We start from the raw sequence: 17,668 nt of genomic DNA, 5'->3' as shown, positions 1-17,668 counted from the left end.
TACAATTTTTATTTATTCCTGTTATGTTATTCTCTCAAATCTTTTGGATTAACTGTATTATTAATTATTATTATTTTGTTATGGTATTTGAAGCCTTCGAATCTTCAAGATGAATGGCCCACAACGAAAAGACCCTGCATGGAATTATGCAATTTCAATGGAAGTGCCGGCAGAAGGTGCAAAGAAAGGATACAAATATTTGAAGTGCACATTTTGTAGCAAGGAAATTTGGGGGGGGGGGGGGAGTTAAGAGAGTCAATGATCATTTAGCTTGCAATCACAAAAATGTGGCTCCCTGTTCACGCGTACCTGATGACGTTAAGAACTCGATGAAGGAATATTTGAGAGCATTTGAGGAATCAAAACACACCAAACAACGAGAATTCGATGATGCAGTTGATGGTGGGGCCTATTTTGGTGTTGATCTGCCGTTCCCAGCCAGCGTGAAGAGAGGTATCAGAGGCCCTATGGATCGATTTGTTGCTAATGAGTTAGAAGATGGCAAAGTAGTCCCTCCAAGTGCAACGGCTAAAGAGCACTGTAGTCGAGTTTGTCTAGATATTGGGAGGTTCTTCTTTGAGAACTCAATCCCATTTAATTGCGTTAGAAGTCCATCATTCATTAGTATGGTGCGCTCAATTGGGGGTTACGGTCGAGGGTTGAAGCCTCCATCAATGCATGAGATGAGAACTTGGATCCTCAAAGAAGAAGTAAAGACGACATCTGCCATTGTCGATGAGATCAAAGCAACTTGGAAGCACACGGGAGTTTCATTGTTATCGGATGGTTGGTCAGACATGAGAAATAGAAGTTTGATCAATTTTCTCGTTAACAATCAATATGGAACAATGTTTTTGAAAACTGTGGATGCAAGTGACGTTGTGAAAAATGCCCAGAAATTGTTTGAGTTACTTGATGAAGTTGTTGAAGAAATCGGAGAGGATCATGTTGTGCAGGTGATAACAGATAATGTAGTCGCATACAAAGCAGCCGGGCGTTTGTTAATGGAAAAGAGGACTAGCTTATACTGGACTCCGTGTGCAGCCCATTGCATTGATCTAATGCTTGAAAAGATCGGTGAACTGCCACAGCACAAGAATACTTTACTTAAAGCAAAGAGGGTGACTAATTACATCCACAACCATCAGTGGATTTTGAGCTTAACAAGAAAGTTGCTAAGAAAGATCTTCTCAGACCAGCTGCCACTCGATTCGCGACTGCCTATCTTACATTGGAGAGCATGTATGAGTTGAAACAGCCGCTGCAGCATATGTTCGTTTCGAGAGATTGGAAAGGATGTGCGTGGGCAAAAAAGGATGAAGGAAAGGCTGTGAGAAAAATTATCATGAGTGATAATTCATTTTGGGCTAGTGTGGTTTACTCTATTAAGACCACAAAGCCTCTTGTGGATGTGTTGAGAGTGGTTGATGGTGAAAGGGCACCGGCAATGGGATTTATCTACGCTACTATGGACGAAGCCAAAGAAAAGATAGCCAAGAATTTGAATGACGAAGTAGTTGCCTACAAGGAGATTTGGAATATCATCGATGATAAGTGGGAGAAGCAATTGCACCGTGACCTTCACACAACTGCTTATTATTTGAACCCGCAATTTAGATGGAGTGAGAATGTTTCCGAGCATGCGGAGATTAAAAAGAGGTTGTTTAATTGTATGGAGAGGATGATCAAGGATAACGACACTTATTTGAAGGTCGATGTCCAACTTGACGAGTACAAAAATAAGAGAGGGTTATTTGGCTCGAGAGCATCTATGTCAACATACACATCTCGTGCACCTGGTTAGTAGTTAGTTTATCAATTAATTATCAATTACTTATCTTAACTATCTTATTTGTGCTAAATCTAATCATTATATTGTATTCAACAGTTGATTGGTGGGAACATTTTGGAGATGAAGTTCCCCATCTCAAAGCATTTGCAAAGAGAATTCTTGGGCTTACTTGCTCGGCTTGTGAACGTAACTGGAGTACATTCAATCAAGTGCATACAAAGAAAAGGAATCGTCTAAGCACATTGTTCCTCAACAAGTTAGTGTACATTATGTACAATAAACGCTTGAAGCATAAACATTCGAAGAGGCAATTAAGAAAGGAGAAGGACGATCCTTTGGTTGTTGAAGACGTAGCTTCCGATGATGAGTGGATAGCCAATCCAAATGACGAAAATGATATTGATGTTGATGATGCTAACTCTGATGATATTGAGGCAGATCATATGGATGAGGGGACAAGTTCTTCCATACCAAGAAAGAGAGGAAGAAATGAAGTATCAAAGAAAGGTACTTTTAGAAGTTAGTTTTAATCAAAAGTTATTGTAAGTTCTAATTATTTACTTATTTATATTGATATGTTTAAATGTAGGAAAAGGAAAAGAGGTTCAGCATAGGATGAGGACCTGGATGAGGATGATGAAAGTGCAAGAGATGATTATAATTAAGTTGGATTATTAGTTATAAACTATAATATGGTTTTTGGACTTGTGGTCGTACTCGTATAAGTATTAGTTATTTTGCTATGAACCTTAGTTATTTTGCTATGAACCTATTATTATGAGTGTTAAGTTGGTATTTTATTATAGCTTTTGACTTTATGGTATTAGTTATTTTGTTATGAACTTATTATATTTATGAACCTATAATTTTTCTTAAAGGCTTACGCCTTGAATCGGTTCCTACGCCTCGGTTCGAACTGGTTCCTACGCCTCATGGTACTATAAGAAAACGCCTCGGTTCCCGATTTAGTTTTTTAAAACATTGCTCCCAATACTAATTATAACATACTCCCTCCGTCCATGAAAAAGAGTCATACTTACCCAATTTTTTTTGTCCATAAAAAAGAATCTCATTTAACTTTTTGAACCATCACATCATACCTTTTCTCTTACATTTAACTATAAATTGTACTTTTATTCCACTTTTTAACTAAAAATGTACTTTTATTCTACTTTTTTGTACTAATAATACCCATACAAATTATACTTTTATCCCACTTACACCTACTTTAACAATTTTCTTAAAACCCGAGCTAAACCCCAAATGAGACTCTTTTTCATGGACGGAGGGAATATTTTTCTCCACTATCAATACAATTTATCACTTTTCCTTAAAACTCGTGCCGTTCCCAAAGATGAACTTATTTTGGGGACGGAGGGAGTATATAGAGAGGAGTGGGTTATGGTATAAACACTTCTTAACATATAAAATATGAACTTGTTAAAAAGCATGCATAAATTTTATGTAGAACACGTATGAATTTGTTGTATATCTGTATAAATTGCGAAAAATAAGTTTTTGTGAGATTCGAATTCGGGACCATGAATTCATCCAACAAGGTGAAGAATCAATCGTAAATCTTGATGATCTAAAAGACTTAAAATAGTTTCGATTTTATATTTCTAAGAATATTCTAAAACATTCTAAGGCAAAATTCGTGCAGTGGTAAAATTGAAATACAATTTCTAGATATTAAAAAAAACGAATATATATATATATATATATATATATATATATATATATATATATATATATTCGCGAAAATATGTTTTTCATGCATAATGTTTCACACATAAATGCATAATAGTACACACACAAATCCATTAAATTGTAAAAAAAAATGCATTGCACTTTTCGACAAATCTGATTTTTTAGTCGCTGACTCCCCCTCTCCCTCATAACCCACGTAAAAAAATTTGTTGATTTTTTTTAGATTTTTTTAAAAAATATGTTTTTCATGCTTAAAAGCTCCACACAAAAATACATAACCTTACACAAAAAAATACACTAAATTGTATAAAAAATACATTGCATTTTTCGACAAATTTGATTTTTTTGCCACCGACCCACCCCACCCCCGAGGTCTTTTTTTTTGGGAAACCCCTTAATATAGCATTCGAAATCAAATAAATTAATTAAAAAAATTAAAAAAATATTATTATAGAGTATTACACACTATAATAAATAAATAAATAAATATTTTTATACATAAACATAAATTTAAAATGCAAAATTTTAATAAAGAAGGAGGAAATAAAATATTTTAAATTTTAAAATTTTTCATAAATTATTAATTTTAAATTAATTTTTGATGATTTTTATATTATAGATCTTGTGATAGGCCCAAATAAATTCTTCTACTTGGTAGCCCAACAGCAGAAAAGCTCAACCCAACTCCTCTTTCTCTCTCCTTCACATCTCTCCCACATACACAACTCATCTTCCCCCAACTCTTCTGCAACCTCTCCCTCTCACAAATTCACCGCCTCGAACCTCCGGCGAGGTTCCGCCGACAGTCACTGCTGTTGCACAAGCAGCACCGCCACGCCCATCCTTTCTCATCCGACACTCCCCTTTTCCTATCAAATCGGCAAAAACCCGACTCTGCAATCCTCTCTCTCTCTCTCTCAAGCGGCGGCGTGAAGGCTTGAACCAAGTGCGTCAGTTTTCTGAGTCTTCTGTCTTTGCACGACTGATTCGCTGAGTCTTGTTTCAAAAATTAGGGTTTTCACAAAAATACTTTCTTCACATTAAAATGCGCCTCCAGAAGCGTATTAAATACGTATTTGAATTTCTATAAATAAATAAAAATAAAATACGTATTTTCGATGTATTATCGACGTGCGCGTATTTAATACGTCCCAGTACGGGAACGATTACCGGAAGTCCATCAGAGGTTCTTGTTTATTGGAATGCATATAGACTGCTGGTGTCTGGAATAATCTTTCTATAATTGCCTTGATTTGCAGTTTTGGGAGGATGGCAAGATCTTTATCTAATTTCCTTTACAAAGGCATTGCTGCATTTCCAGCTGCTAGTTCAACTGTAAGTTTTCTAGTTTTATGTTTGCTTGAATATCTCTAAACTACGCATTTTCCCATAGCTTGTGAGCAGTTTAATTGCATCCTTTATCTCATTTCCTATGAGATTGGTTAAATAGGAAGCATGAGCTTCAGTATTCCTATTGCATGAGAGAAAATTGTTGGTTGATTCACTCAACTTATTTTCCCATTATCATATAAATTAGAGGAATAGTTAATTATGCCAATACTGTTTATCAATTTGAGTCACCCTAAGCCTTCTGATGTCCTGAAATGCAAGAAGAGGATGATACCCAGAAAAAGGTTACAGGGGCCATGGTCATAGTATAAACTATAAAGACATATCATGCTTCTTTTTTGAAATTTCGCATAACTTCCAGACACGCCTGATTGAGAACAAGAGTGGGTTTTACATGTGCTGCGGGAGAGGCAGGAATAATGTGTATCTGCTGTAGTTCTTTGAAGCTTGTTGTTAGCATGCCCATGATGATAAATGTGATTAGTTTTATTTTTCTGTTTTATTATCTAATCAACTATGATATTAATGGTGATCTACTTGTGAATATGTGTTGAACCAGGAATTAGTTTATCAGTATATAGTCTTCCAGCCTGTACTAAATGCATGCTTACCAGCTACCAGTGAATAGGCTTTTAATGTGATAGTTTACCTTATTCTGATTCTAATATTCATCTAACATTTTGTTACACCATGTAGGCATCTGGATCCTTCTATCAGGGCATACATCGTTTTTCCACTTCTGTGCCCAGTGATCCTGATACACATGAAGATTTTAGACCCACGACTAAAGTTGGGAGTTCTGACATGTCCTTGAAGGACATTGTTGAGCAGGTAAGACTCTGAGTTATGCCAAACTTCTTCAGCATGGCCGTGAATCACTGAGTGTATGAAGAATCAGTGTTTTCAAATTTCAGAATGCTCTGAAATTTTGTTTTTCCTATTAGCCATTTGGCTTTCTTTTATTACTTTGTTTTCAAGTCATCGTTTCTTTCTAATAAAGATATTAGCCCGAATCTATAAGTGATATTGATATTTTGCTGAATATACAGGATATCAAAGAAAACCCTGTGATGATATACATGAAAGGGGTGCCAGAACTTCCTCGATGTGGATTCAGTGCACTAGCAGTGAGGGTCTTGAAAGAATATAGTAAGACATGAAGAACATTTCTTTCTGTGCATCTTTAGATGGTTCCTTTCTTGATCATGTTATACAGCATTTTCTCTGTATCAGTCTTTTTGTATAGGTTGGGTATGTGGATTGGGTAATAGATGAAGGGAGCTATTTCATTTGGCTGGAGTATCTAATTTCGAGCTTCATTTACTGTCTTTGTTATCCATAGACAGGTTTTATTAGATGTTGCTTAGATATACTTAAGTTCGTTTGTTGCAAAGGATGAAGCAAGCTAGTCTTGCTCCCATCAAAAAATTATATAGACCGTTTGTTTGTAATTAGTGCAAAAGTGCAATCCATTTGCAATATTTTTTGTTACACTGACACTTTTATCTGTTCATATGTATTTTTCAGATGTTCCTCTAAGTGCAAGAAATATATTAGAAGACCTTGAGCTAAAGAATGCTGTAAAATCCTTCAGGTAACTTTACTTGAATATTTTAGTGTGTGTGATGAGTAGTTGCAAGCATGTAATTTTTGGTGATGGTTTTTTTCGAGAGAAGAGGATAAGAAATTGAAATAGAATTTTCTGAGTGTTTTATATACAAAAAACCTAAAAGCCATGGAATAAGATATGAGTGCTTTACAACCATTGCTTACCTCCAGCACTTCCTTTTTGTGCTTTTTAAACATCTTGTGTTCTTCCAATTGATATAATGGGCATTATTGGATAGAACCTTCACGAAGACATTAATTAATCGGTTTTCCACCAACTTGGATTTATTTACCTTCAGGTGGTCCTTGAACTATATAAGAACGTACTACAAGAGGAATCAGTTCTTTATGGGAACTCATTCTATATGCAACACTAATCTCTTGGAGGTGTTTAAAGTCATTAAGTTGGTCCAAGTGTTCATTGTCTGCCCTTAATCTACCAAAGATATATACCTATTTGGTCAGCTCATTAGGCATTGGTTTGAACAGCTGTGCTATATTGCTATTTAATGAAAGGTTGTGTAGAACGTGCTTAGAATGCTTATGCTTGTATCTACCCGTTGCAGCCACTGGCCGACATTCCCTCAGATATTCATCAACGGCGAGTTTGTTGGGGGATCTGATATCATTCTTAACATGCATCAGGTTTTTGTTTTCTACTTTGCTTTCCTCTCCTTTTTGTTCTGGATTAATCAACCTATCCTTTTCATTGTAATAATCTTGTTCGTCATGCAGACTGGTGAATTGAAGGAAAAACTGAATGTCGATGCAGAGAAACAGCAATAAAACAGATTTGTGCGCAGTTGCTGGATGACGAGGATGACCCCCTCCCTTTATCCCAGATTATATCTATTGCTCGCCTAATAAGGACATGAAAAATAATGAAACTAGACATCCATGCATTGTCAAATAATGGGATTGGTTTTTCTTTCCTTGTTTTGTAGTGTCATGTTGATTATATACTAGATATAATCACTTAGTTATATTGAGAGAAAATATCTATGATATCCTTCTGCGTAACGGCTCATTTTGTGGTTAAATTATTTTAATAAAATGCAGAGAGCATGCAAAATGCATAGCAAGTTTCGATTCTCAGTTCCATCTCGTTTGATTTGAGAAGGATAAAATTTCATTTACCACCTTACCTTATATCTCATTTACTTTGACGTAAATAAATTTCAATTACCACTTTACATAATTAAATAAGCTGTATAATATTTGGGACATCTTTTTCTTTGAACGAGAGTGCTATAATTTTATACTATTGTTTATCTTTTTGGTTAATTAGATATAAAAAATGTTGTTTTTATTTTAAATGATAGATTTATAATTTTTTTCTGTTAGCCCTCTATTTTTGTAGATAAAAGGTAAATATGCCCAAAGAATAAATTGAAATGTGAGTTGATCAAAATATAATATTCTCTCTCCAAATAAAATAGTCCTAAAGATACATAGCACGAATTTTAATAAAAATGGTTAAAATTTATTCTAAGTGGAGAAATGGTTTAATGAAAATGGTTAAGTTTATTGTGAGTGTAGAAATGATTCCACATAAAAAGTATTAATAATAATAATAATTAATGGGGTAATTGCCTCTAAATACATTACATTTCCCCATTTTTTGGTATTGCACATCTCATTTGAAATCCGTTCAGAATACATCACCTTTCCTTTACTTTTTTTTTTTCTCTGAAATTGCACATGGTCAGCCAACCACCAAACGTGAAAATGACGTGGAAGCCAGAAACGCCACGTATGCACGTCGGAAAATTATTTTAATTGACGTGGCAGCCATGTAGGCAAAACTACGTAGTTTAGAGTTTTTTTTTTGAAAATACAAAAAATATCAATAATTCTAAAATGTGAAATTAAGCTAATGCCCTAATTTTCGCACCATACTTCTTCTCAAAAGAACAAAGCGATGCTCACCCAGATAGTGCCGTTGGGCGCCATTGACATTCGCGAAGCTCGATTTTGAGAATCCGTCGACGGGGATGAAGATAAGGTATCTGGATTACAAGATTGAGATGAAGGAAAGCTCTCTCATCCAACGCTAACCGATGGATCATCCCGTGCTCAAAGATTCGATGTTGATACACAGGCAGGGATGGAGTAAGCTAAGAGATGTCTACTTGAATAATCAAAATGTCACCATTGATGTACGGAGATTTAGAGCTACTTTGGCTAAGGCGCCCAAGCTTTTGCGTCGTTGATTTGTGTCAGAATCATACTTTCATCTTTGTTTTGTAATCAGTTTTCACATTTTGTCTTTTAGTTTTTCTTTCATCTCTCTGAATATATATTTTTTTGAATTGTTACATCTTTTCAATTTGGAGTTAATTACAGATTATATCAACTGAGCTTTAGTAGTAATTTGATGTTAATTATTATTATTATTATTATGGTGCGAAAGCTTTGTTCATTTGAGAAGAAGTATGGTGCAAAAATTAGGGCATTAGCTTAATTTCATATTTTAGAATTATTGATATTTTTTGTATTCTCGAAAATTAAAAAAAAAAATAGAACTCAAAACTACGTAGTTTTGACTACATAGCTGCCACGTCAATTAAAATAATTTTCGACGTGTATACGTGGCGTTTTCGGCTTCCACATCATTTTCAAGTTTGGTAGTTGGCTGACCATGTGCAATTTTAGAAAAAAAATGAAAGGTGATGTATTCTGAGGCGGATTTCAAAGGTGATGTGCAATACCAGAAAATGGGAAAAAGTAATGTATTTAAGGGCAATTACCCCATAATTAATTGTATTGTGAGTGAAGTTTGTTTATTATGAGTGGAGAAATGGTCCACATAAAAGGTAGTATTAATAATGATAATTAATTGTATTGTTAGTGAAGTTTAGGACCCACCATGTGATAAAAACTTTTCAGAAATAGAAATGAATTAAATTTTGTGAACGTCCCAAAATGTCAAAAGAAGACCTTTTTTGTTTATGAAAGTATTATAAACAAGATATGTTTGTTTCATCTTGAACTAATATTTGTATCCCAACATAAGAAATCGAAGAACATCAAAGGAGGGATATAATTTAATTTACGCAAAAATATACGCATTTTGTGTAACTAGAAAAATTAATTGAATTCATGTGTAGCAAACTAGCAATATAGCATTGCTCCCTTGCAGATTCAAATTTCTTGGATTAGATATTGACTAAAGAAAATAAAAAAATGGGAAACTCAAAGTAAAAAAATCGGATATTGAAAAATGTGACGGGGTAAGAAGATGATCAACTCAAGAGACGATGGGAGGAAAACCTAGCATCCTCATATACTCTTTTCATCTCATCTTCATGATTTCTCTGCACCACCGCGTTGTTGCCATTGCACAACTGCTCAACTCCTGCTCCTGCATTAACATCAACATCACTAATGTTGTGATCATCAACTGTTTGAACATAATCTTGTGGAGACATTGGTGTTCCTTGCATCGCCTCGCTGCCATTTATCAGGCTGAACAAATCTTGTTCATGCATATTTGGTGCAGCAGCAGCAGCAGCATCGCCCCCAATATTAACATTGTTGAATTGCTGCGCTGGGAGAAGAGGATGCGAAGGAAAATCTTGTTGATTTATTTGCCCCCAAGCATGAATCATAGAATTGGCGAATTGTTGATCATGAATTTGAGTTTCTACAACATCTTCTTGTCGATCCATCCCTTTCACTTTGGTGGTTTTCTCGTAGACTCGACACAAAACCCACTCATCCAGCTGCATCAACAATTAATCAGAGATCTACCTAATTCAATTTGAAATAAAAAGAAATTGATGTAATCTAGGGTTTAGACACATACCGTGGCGCGATTTGCACGAGTTATGGCGGTGGGGTGATCACGATGAGCTGTGTATTCGTGCATCATCCAACTAGTCTTCTCCGATTGTTTATTTATACCGGTGTGATACACCAATGTCTGCTTCTGCCCAATCACTCTGCCTTCGTGCTTCACTTTTTTAACCGTCGCCGTCGCCCTCCAGAACCCGCCGCCGGCCACTCGATCCGGCCGGAATCCCTTCGGATGCTTCCGATTCCTCGGCGTGAAGAAATACCATTCGTTGTCTCCCACCGCTGGATACGTCTCTGCAATCAAATCAATCGAATGCATAAATACTAAAAATCGGAAATATGAATCAAATAGGGGTTAATGCCAGAAAATACATATACTTTGTCAATTTTCTGGTTTATAACATAACCTTATAATTTGGCCAGAAAATACATCAACTTTCAATTTAATTGCAATTATAACATGACTTTATAGTCTGACAAGAAAATACACCAAGTTTCAATTTATTCTCAATTATAACATGACCTTGTAATTAATTTAGTATAATAATATCAAAGTTTAATACATTAAATTTTTTTAATTTTCTTTTCATCTCACAATATACTATATATAAATACATATATATTTGATAAATATACATCTATATGTAAATAATATATAATATTATTTACTTTTTAACATAGTTTCTATTATATATGTACCTAAATTTTTTATTGATCCTAATAATTTATAATTTCCTAATTTAAATGAATAAATACTTATTATATATAATATATTAATAGAATATTAAAATCAAATTTATATATATATGCATGTGTGTTGAATATTAAAATCAAATATATATATATATATATATATATATTATAAAATAATTAATCATCTAACTTAATTTTTATAAAAATTAATCAATCAATTAACAATATTTTATACATAACAATTTAATATAAATACAATAAATATTAATGCATATATGATGAAAACTAATCTAAATAAGATCATGTTATAATTGAGAATAAATTGAAACTTTGTGTATTTTCTTGTCAGACTATAAAGTCATGTTATACTTGCGATTAAATTGAAAATTGATGTATTTTCTAGTCAAATTATAAAGTCATATTATAAACCAGAAAATTGGCAAACTACATGTATTTTCCGACAATAACCCCAATTAATTAAATACGTACCTGTGAGTGCTTGGGGGTGGAAATCGTAGAGGCGGACGTCTCTGATATGCGGAGTTAGGGCGACGCCATGGTTGATTTTGTAGTGGAGGTGAATCAGTAATTCATAATCAGTGGGCACAAAGCGATACCCCGGCAGTAGATGATCTCCAATTGATGAAGATGATGAGCTTGAACTACTTGAACCACATTCCTTCATCATCTTCACAATATATATATTATAATTAGTAAATATTTCGTCGATCTTCTTCTCTATGAGTAAATATATATATAAAGAGAGAGAGTATAGCATCAAATCTACAGTTTTCAGATTCCTTGTAGGATTAGGGAGTGGATACTCGCGTTATACTACTAGTTAATTATCCAAAGAAGATAATATAATTAGTTAATCAGTTGGTTGGGTTTTTTTTTTTTTTAATCAATTAGCTAGAAGTGTCGTGTTATCTACTATGGCGGATTTATAGGCTTAAAAAAGGAAAGTATTATCCACATCACAATTACAAATGCAAAAATCAAATCCAATAACCGAAGCTTCCAATAAGCAATCCGATTTTGGTGTTGGTGGTTTGTGTAAAATTAAATTTGGGAATTTTGCATTGCCATTTGCCATCCTTCGTTACTTCGTTTTTAGCGCGCTTTTTGAAACGCTTTTTAAAACGGACTTAATATTGGATGCATAACGAATATGATACTTCAGCTAATCTAATTGCGCTAAATAAATAAATAACTGAATATTATATAGGGTTAATTGCCGTAAAATTCATAAGCTTTTTGAGATTTTGCGATATTTTCACCAACTTCAAAATTGCCGGTGAGTAGCGGCGGCCAAATGCCGCGCGCGGTATTTGTTTTGAAATTTATTTTTTTATTTTATTTATTTATTTTATAGCCGCAATTTATTTCCGTATTTATACGGTATTGCATAAGTTAGACGAACTTCTCAGTCGGTCACCCATTTTGATTGTGCTCTAAATCAAGCATGACTTTGAAGTTGGTCACCCATCTTGTATTCATACGCCGATTTTGAAGTTGGTGAGAATATCCGAAATCTCAAAAAGCTTTTGAATTTTACGGCAATTAACCCTATTATATAATAGGATAAAATATCAAATGTTTGCTTCAAATTATATTTGCTTTATTAAAATTGTCCTGAATTTCCAAAAATATTTATTTAAATTATTAACTATTAGTTTTGTATAAAAGAATATCTTTCATCTAAATGGGTTGGGATTTTTTTTAATTCCAATTTCCAGTTTTTTTTTTTTTAATAAATACAACATAATTTCATATGACATCTAGTAAGCCACGCCAAAATTTCAGAGGCCAAAAAAAGAATTCAAAATATTTTTAATACAAAATTGATAGTTGGTAATTTAAATAAACATTTATGAAATTTTGACATATTTTTAACAAAGAAGGTATGATTTGAAGTTTAAAATAATATTTGTCCTGTATAATACGTTAGTAATTAAATAAGTATAATATTTTATAGCGAATAACCAAATTTGTTAAATAAAAGGCCGACTCAACATTATTATCTAAATCATAAGTTAATAAACTAATTAAGTACATGAAATGAAATGGTTTGTGTTAAATTCGAGGTTAATAATAATAAAAAAAATAAAAAAATTGGAGGGACTAATCAGACACTGATATTATTATTACTATAATAAGGAAATAAAGAAATCATGAACTCTCAAAGCTATATTCGTGCCTTATACAATGGTGACTGTCTGACTGATTCACAAATGACAATAGTGTCAACCTTTTTCCATTGAGAATAAAGTATCAAAATATTTAAACATGAATTCGTATATACTATTGTAAAACATGTGGAAAATGGAATTCATTTAAGTGATATATTTTATTAGAACAAACACATCTCTTCCATGTTCTGTTCTGGGTAATCACAGCATCAAGACAAAATAACTCAGTCAAGAAGGGCAACTAGATAGCTTAGTGAAATATGATTTATACAACAATATTGCCTACACTAACATGTGCTGCCTTAATCTTTTAGGCAAATATAAATGTTGGTCGAGAAGAAATAAAAAAATTAATTAAGAAGAATAAATCTTACTATGATTTCTTGTCACACTGAAGCATCTGATCCAATGTAACTGTAATCTTTGTGTAACTCCACCGGGAGAATGCACGCCGGAAAATTATTTTAATTGACATGGCAGCCATGTAGGCAAAACTACGTAGTTTTGAGTTCTATTTTTTTATTTTTTTTTTGAAAATACGAAAAATATCAATAATTCTAAAATGTGAAATTAAGCTAATGCCCTAATTTTCGCACCATACTTCTTCTCAAAAGAACAAAGCGGTGCTCATCCAGATAGTGCCGTTGGGCGCCATTGACATTCGCGAAGCTCGATTTCGAGAATTCGTCGGCGGGGATGAAGATAAGGTATCTGGATTACAAGATTGAGATGAAGGAGAGCTCTCTCATCCAACGCTAACCGATGGATCATCCCGTGCTCAGAGATCCGATGTCGATACACAGGCAAGGATGGAGTAAGCTAAGAGATGTCTACTTGAATAATCAAAATGTCACCATTGATGTACGGAGACTTGGCCAAGGAGCTCAAGCTTTTGCGTCGTTGATTTGTGTCAGAATCATTCTTTCATCTTTGTTTTGTAATCAGTTTTCACATTCCGTCTTTTAGTTTTTCTTTCATCTCTCTGAATATAATTTTTGTTGAATTGTTACATCTTTTCAATTTGGAGTTAATTACAGATTATATCAACTGAGCGTTAGTAGTAATTTGATGTTAATTATTATTATTATTATGGTGCGAAAGCTTTGTTCATTTGAGAAGAAGTATGGTGCGAAAATTAGAGCATTAGCTTAATTTCATATTTTAGAATTATTGATATTTTTTGTATTTTCGAAAATTAGAAGAAAAAAAATAGAAGTCAAAACTACGTAGATTTGCCTACATAGCTGTCACGTCAATTAAAATAATTTTCGGCGTGTATACGTGACGTTTTCGGCTTCCACGTCATTTTCATGTTTGGTAGTTGGCTGACCATGTGCAATTTCAGAAGAAGAAAAAAAAGGAAAGGTGATGTATTCTGAGGCGGATTTCAAAGGTGATGTGCAATATCATAAAATGGGAAAATGTAATGTATTTAAGGGCAATTACCCCATAATTAATTGTATTGTGAGTGGAGTTTGTTTATTATGAGTGGAGAAATAGTCCACATAAAAGGTAGTATTAATAATGATAATTAATTGTATTGTAAGTGATATTTAGATCCCACCATGTGATAAAATTTTTCCAAAAGTAGAACTGAATTAAATTTTGTGGACGTCCCAAAATGTCAAAAGGAGACCTTTTTTGTTTATGAAAGTATTATAAACAAGATATGTTTGTTTCATCTTGAACTAACATTGTATCCCAACATAAGAAATCGAAGAACATCAAAGGAGGGATATAATTTAATTTACGCACAAATATACGCATTTGTTGTAACTAGAAAAATGAATTGAATTCATGTGTAGCAATATAGCATTGCTCCCTTGCAGATTCAAATTTCTTGGATTAGATATTGACTAAAGAAAATAAAAAAAATGGGAAACTCAAAGTAAAAAAATCAGATATTGAAAAATGTGACGGGGTAAGAAGATGATCAACTCAAGAGACGATGGGAGGAAAACCTAGCATCCTCATATACTCTTTTCATCTCATCTTCATGATTTCTCTGCACCACCGCGTTGTTGCCATTGCACAACTGCTCAACTCCTGCTCCTGCATTAACATCAACATCACTAATGTTGTGATCATCAACTGTTTGAACATAATCTTGTGGAGACATTGGTGTTCCTTGCATCGCCTCGCTGCCATTTATCAGACTGAACAAATCTTGTTCATGCATCTTTGGTGCAGCAGCAGCAGCAGCGACATCGCCCCCAATATTAACATTGTTGAATTGCTGCGCTGGGAGAAGAAGATGCGAAGGAAAATCTTGTTGATTTATTTGCCCCCAAGCATGAATCATAGAATTGGCGAATTGTTGATCATGAATTTGAGTTTCTTCTTGTCGATCCATCCCTTTCACTTTGGTGGTTTTCTCGTAGACTCGACACAAAACCCACTCACTGCATCAACAATTAATCAGAGATCTACCTAATTCAATTTGAAATAAAAAGAAATTGATGTAATCTAGGGTTTGGACACATACCGTGGCGCGATTTGCACGAGTTATGGCGGTGGGGTGATCACGATGAGCTGTGTATTCGTGCATCATCCAACTAGTCTTCTCCGATTGTTTATTTATACCGGTGTCATACACCAATGTCTGCTTCTGCCCAATCACTCTGCCTTCGTGCTTCACTTTTTTAACCGTCGCCGTCGCCCTCCAGAACCCGCCGCCGGCCACTCGATCCGGCCGGAATCCCTTCGGATGCTTCCGATTCCTCGGCGTGAAGAAATACCATTCGTTGTCTCCCACCGCTGGATACGTCTCTGCAATCAAATCAATCGAATGCATAAATACTAAAAATCGGAAATATGAATTAAATACGTACCTGTGAGTGCTTGGGGGTGGGAATCGTAGAGGCGGACGTCTCTGATATGCGGAGTTAGGGCGACGCCATGGTTGATTTTGTAGTGGAGGTGAATCAGTAATTCATAATCAGTGGGCACAAAGCGATACCCCGGCAGTAGATGATCTCCAATTGATGAAGATGATGAGCTTGAACCACTTGAACCACATTCCTTCATCATCTTCACAATATATATTATAATTAGTAAATATTTTGTCGATCTTCTTCTCTATGAGTAAATATATATATAGAGAGAGAGTATAGCATCAAATCTACAGTTTTCAGATTCCTTGTAGGATTAGGGAGTGGATACTCGCGTTATACTACTAGTTAATTATCCAAAGAAGATAATATAATTAGTTAATCAGTTGGGTTTTTTTTTTGAGCAAATTAGTTAATCAATCAGAAGTGTCGTGCTATCTACTATGGCGGATTTATAGGCTTAAAAAAGGAAAGTATTAACCACATCACAATTACAAATGCAAAAATCAAATCCAATAACCGAAGCTTCCAATAAGCAATCCGATTTTGGTATTGGTGGTTTGTGTAAAATTAAATTTGGGAATTTTGCATGCCATTGCTATTTGCCATCCTTCGTTACTTCGTTTTTAGCGCGCTTTTTGAAACGCTTTTTAAAACGGACTTAATATTGGACGCATAACGAATATGATACTTCAACTAATCTAATTGCGCTAAATAAATAAAGAATTGAATATTATGTAGGGTTAATTGCCGTAAAATTCAAAAGCTTTTTGAGATTTCGCGATATTCTCACATCGGTATTTGTTTTGAAATTTATTTTTTTATTTTATTTATTTATTTATTTTATAGCCACAATTTATTTCCGTATTTATATGGTATTGCATAAATTAGACGAACTTTTCAGTCGGTCACCCATCTTAATTGTGCTCTAAGTCAAGCATGCTTAACTTTGAAGTTGGTCACCCATCTTGTATTCATACGCCGATTTTGAAGTTGGTGAGAATATCCGAAATCTCAAAAAGCTTTTGAATTTTACGGCAATTAACCCTATTATATAATAGGATAAAATATCAAATGTTTGCTTCAAATTATATTTGCTTTATTAAAATTGTCCTGAATTTCCAAAAATATTTATTTAAATTATTAACTATTAGTTTTGTATAAAAGAATATCTTTCATCTAAATGGGTTGGGAATTTTTTTTTATGTTTTTATAATTCCAATTTCCAGTTTTTTTTTTTTAATAAATACAACATAATTTCATATGACACCTAGTAAGCCACGCCAAAATTTCAGAGGCCAAAAAAAGAATTCAAAATATTTTTAATACAAAATTGATAGTTGGTAATTTAAATAAACATTTATGAAATTTTGACATATTTTTAATAAAGAAGGTATGATTTGAAGTTTAAAATAATATTTGTCCTATATAATACGTTAGTAATTAAATAAGTATAATACTTTATAGCGAATAACCAAATTTGTTAAATAAAAGGCCGACTCAACATTATTATCTAAATCTTAAGTTAATAAACTAATTAAGTACATGAAATGAAATGGTTTGTGTTAAATTCGAGGTTATATAATAATTAAAAATAAAATAAAAATTGGAGGGACTAATCAGACACTGATATTATTATTACTATAATAAGGAAATAAAAGAAATCATGAACTCTCAAAGCTATATTCGTGCCT

General features: G+C 33.7%; 4 protein-coding genes across 5 annotated transcripts; 2 read left to right on the top strand and 2 right to left on the bottom strand.

Annotated features, from left to right (window-relative positions):
- The first annotated feature begins 329 nt into the window (after window positions 1-329).
- On the top strand, window positions 330-2,470 carry LOC131022882 (uncharacterized). The gene is made up of 4 exons (XM_057952426.1): window positions 330-1,077; window positions 1,149-1,799; window positions 1,889-2,299; window positions 2,382-2,470. Exons 1-4 carry the CDS (start codon window positions 330-332, stop codon window positions 2,468-2,470), a joined length of 1,899 nt encoding a protein of 632 aa, XP_057808409.1.
- Window positions 2,471-4,137: 1,667 nt separating this feature from the next.
- LOC131022321 (monothiol glutaredoxin-S15, mitochondrial) lies at window positions 4,138-7,555 on the top strand. Of its 2 annotated transcripts, XM_057951769.1 has the most exons (7): window positions 4,138-4,448; window positions 4,762-4,837; window positions 5,549-5,683; window positions 5,902-6,001; window positions 6,380-6,446; window positions 7,027-7,105; window positions 7,196-7,555. In XM_057951769.1, the coding sequence occupies exons 2-7, from the start codon at window positions 4,772-4,774 to the stop codon at window positions 7,244-7,246; spliced, it is 498 nt and encodes a 165-aa protein (XP_057807752.1). In that variant the 5' UTR covers window positions 4,138-4,448; window positions 4,762-4,771; the 3' UTR covers window positions 7,247-7,555. The 2 variants fall into 2 exon arrangements, with proteins under 2 accessions (XP_057807752.1, XP_057807751.1); XM_057951768.1 differs by having other exon boundaries at window positions 4,158-4,448; window positions 7,027-7,555.
- Window positions 7,556-9,601: 2,046 nt separating this feature from the next.
- LOC131022320 (NAC domain-containing protein 67-like) lies at window positions 9,602-11,737 on the bottom strand. Its single transcript, XM_057951767.1, has 3 exons — window positions 11,441-11,737; window positions 10,269-10,552; window positions 9,602-10,185 (listed from the first exon to the last, which is right to left on the bottom strand). Exons 1-3 carry the CDS (start codon window positions 11,727-11,729, stop codon window positions 9,706-9,708), a joined length of 1,053 nt encoding a protein of 350 aa, XP_057807750.1. The 5' UTR covers window positions 11,730-11,737; the 3' UTR covers window positions 9,602-9,705.
- Window positions 11,738-15,076: 3,339 nt separating this feature from the next.
- On the bottom strand, window positions 15,077-16,206 carry LOC131022881 (NAC domain-containing protein 68-like). The gene is made up of 3 exons (XM_057952425.1): window positions 15,975-16,206; window positions 15,629-15,912; window positions 15,077-15,379 (listed from the first exon to the last, which is right to left on the bottom strand). The coding sequence occupies exons 1-3, from the start codon at window positions 16,171-16,173 to the stop codon at window positions 15,077-15,079; spliced, it is 786 nt and encodes a 261-aa protein (XP_057808408.1). The 5' UTR covers window positions 16,174-16,206.
- Between the last annotated feature and the right edge of the window lie 1,462 nt (window positions 16,207-17,668).

The sequence above is a fragment of the Salvia miltiorrhiza genome, chromosome 4 (assembly GCF_028751815.1).
Source record: "Salvia miltiorrhiza cultivar Shanhuang (shh) chromosome 4, IMPLAD_Smil_shh, whole genome shotgun sequence".
NCBI lineage: Eukaryota > Viridiplantae > Streptophyta > Magnoliopsida > Lamiales > Lamiaceae > Salvia > Salvia miltiorrhiza.
The sequence above is the reverse complement of the archived record's forward strand: the minus strand, read 5'-3'. Positions and strand labels throughout refer to the sequence as shown.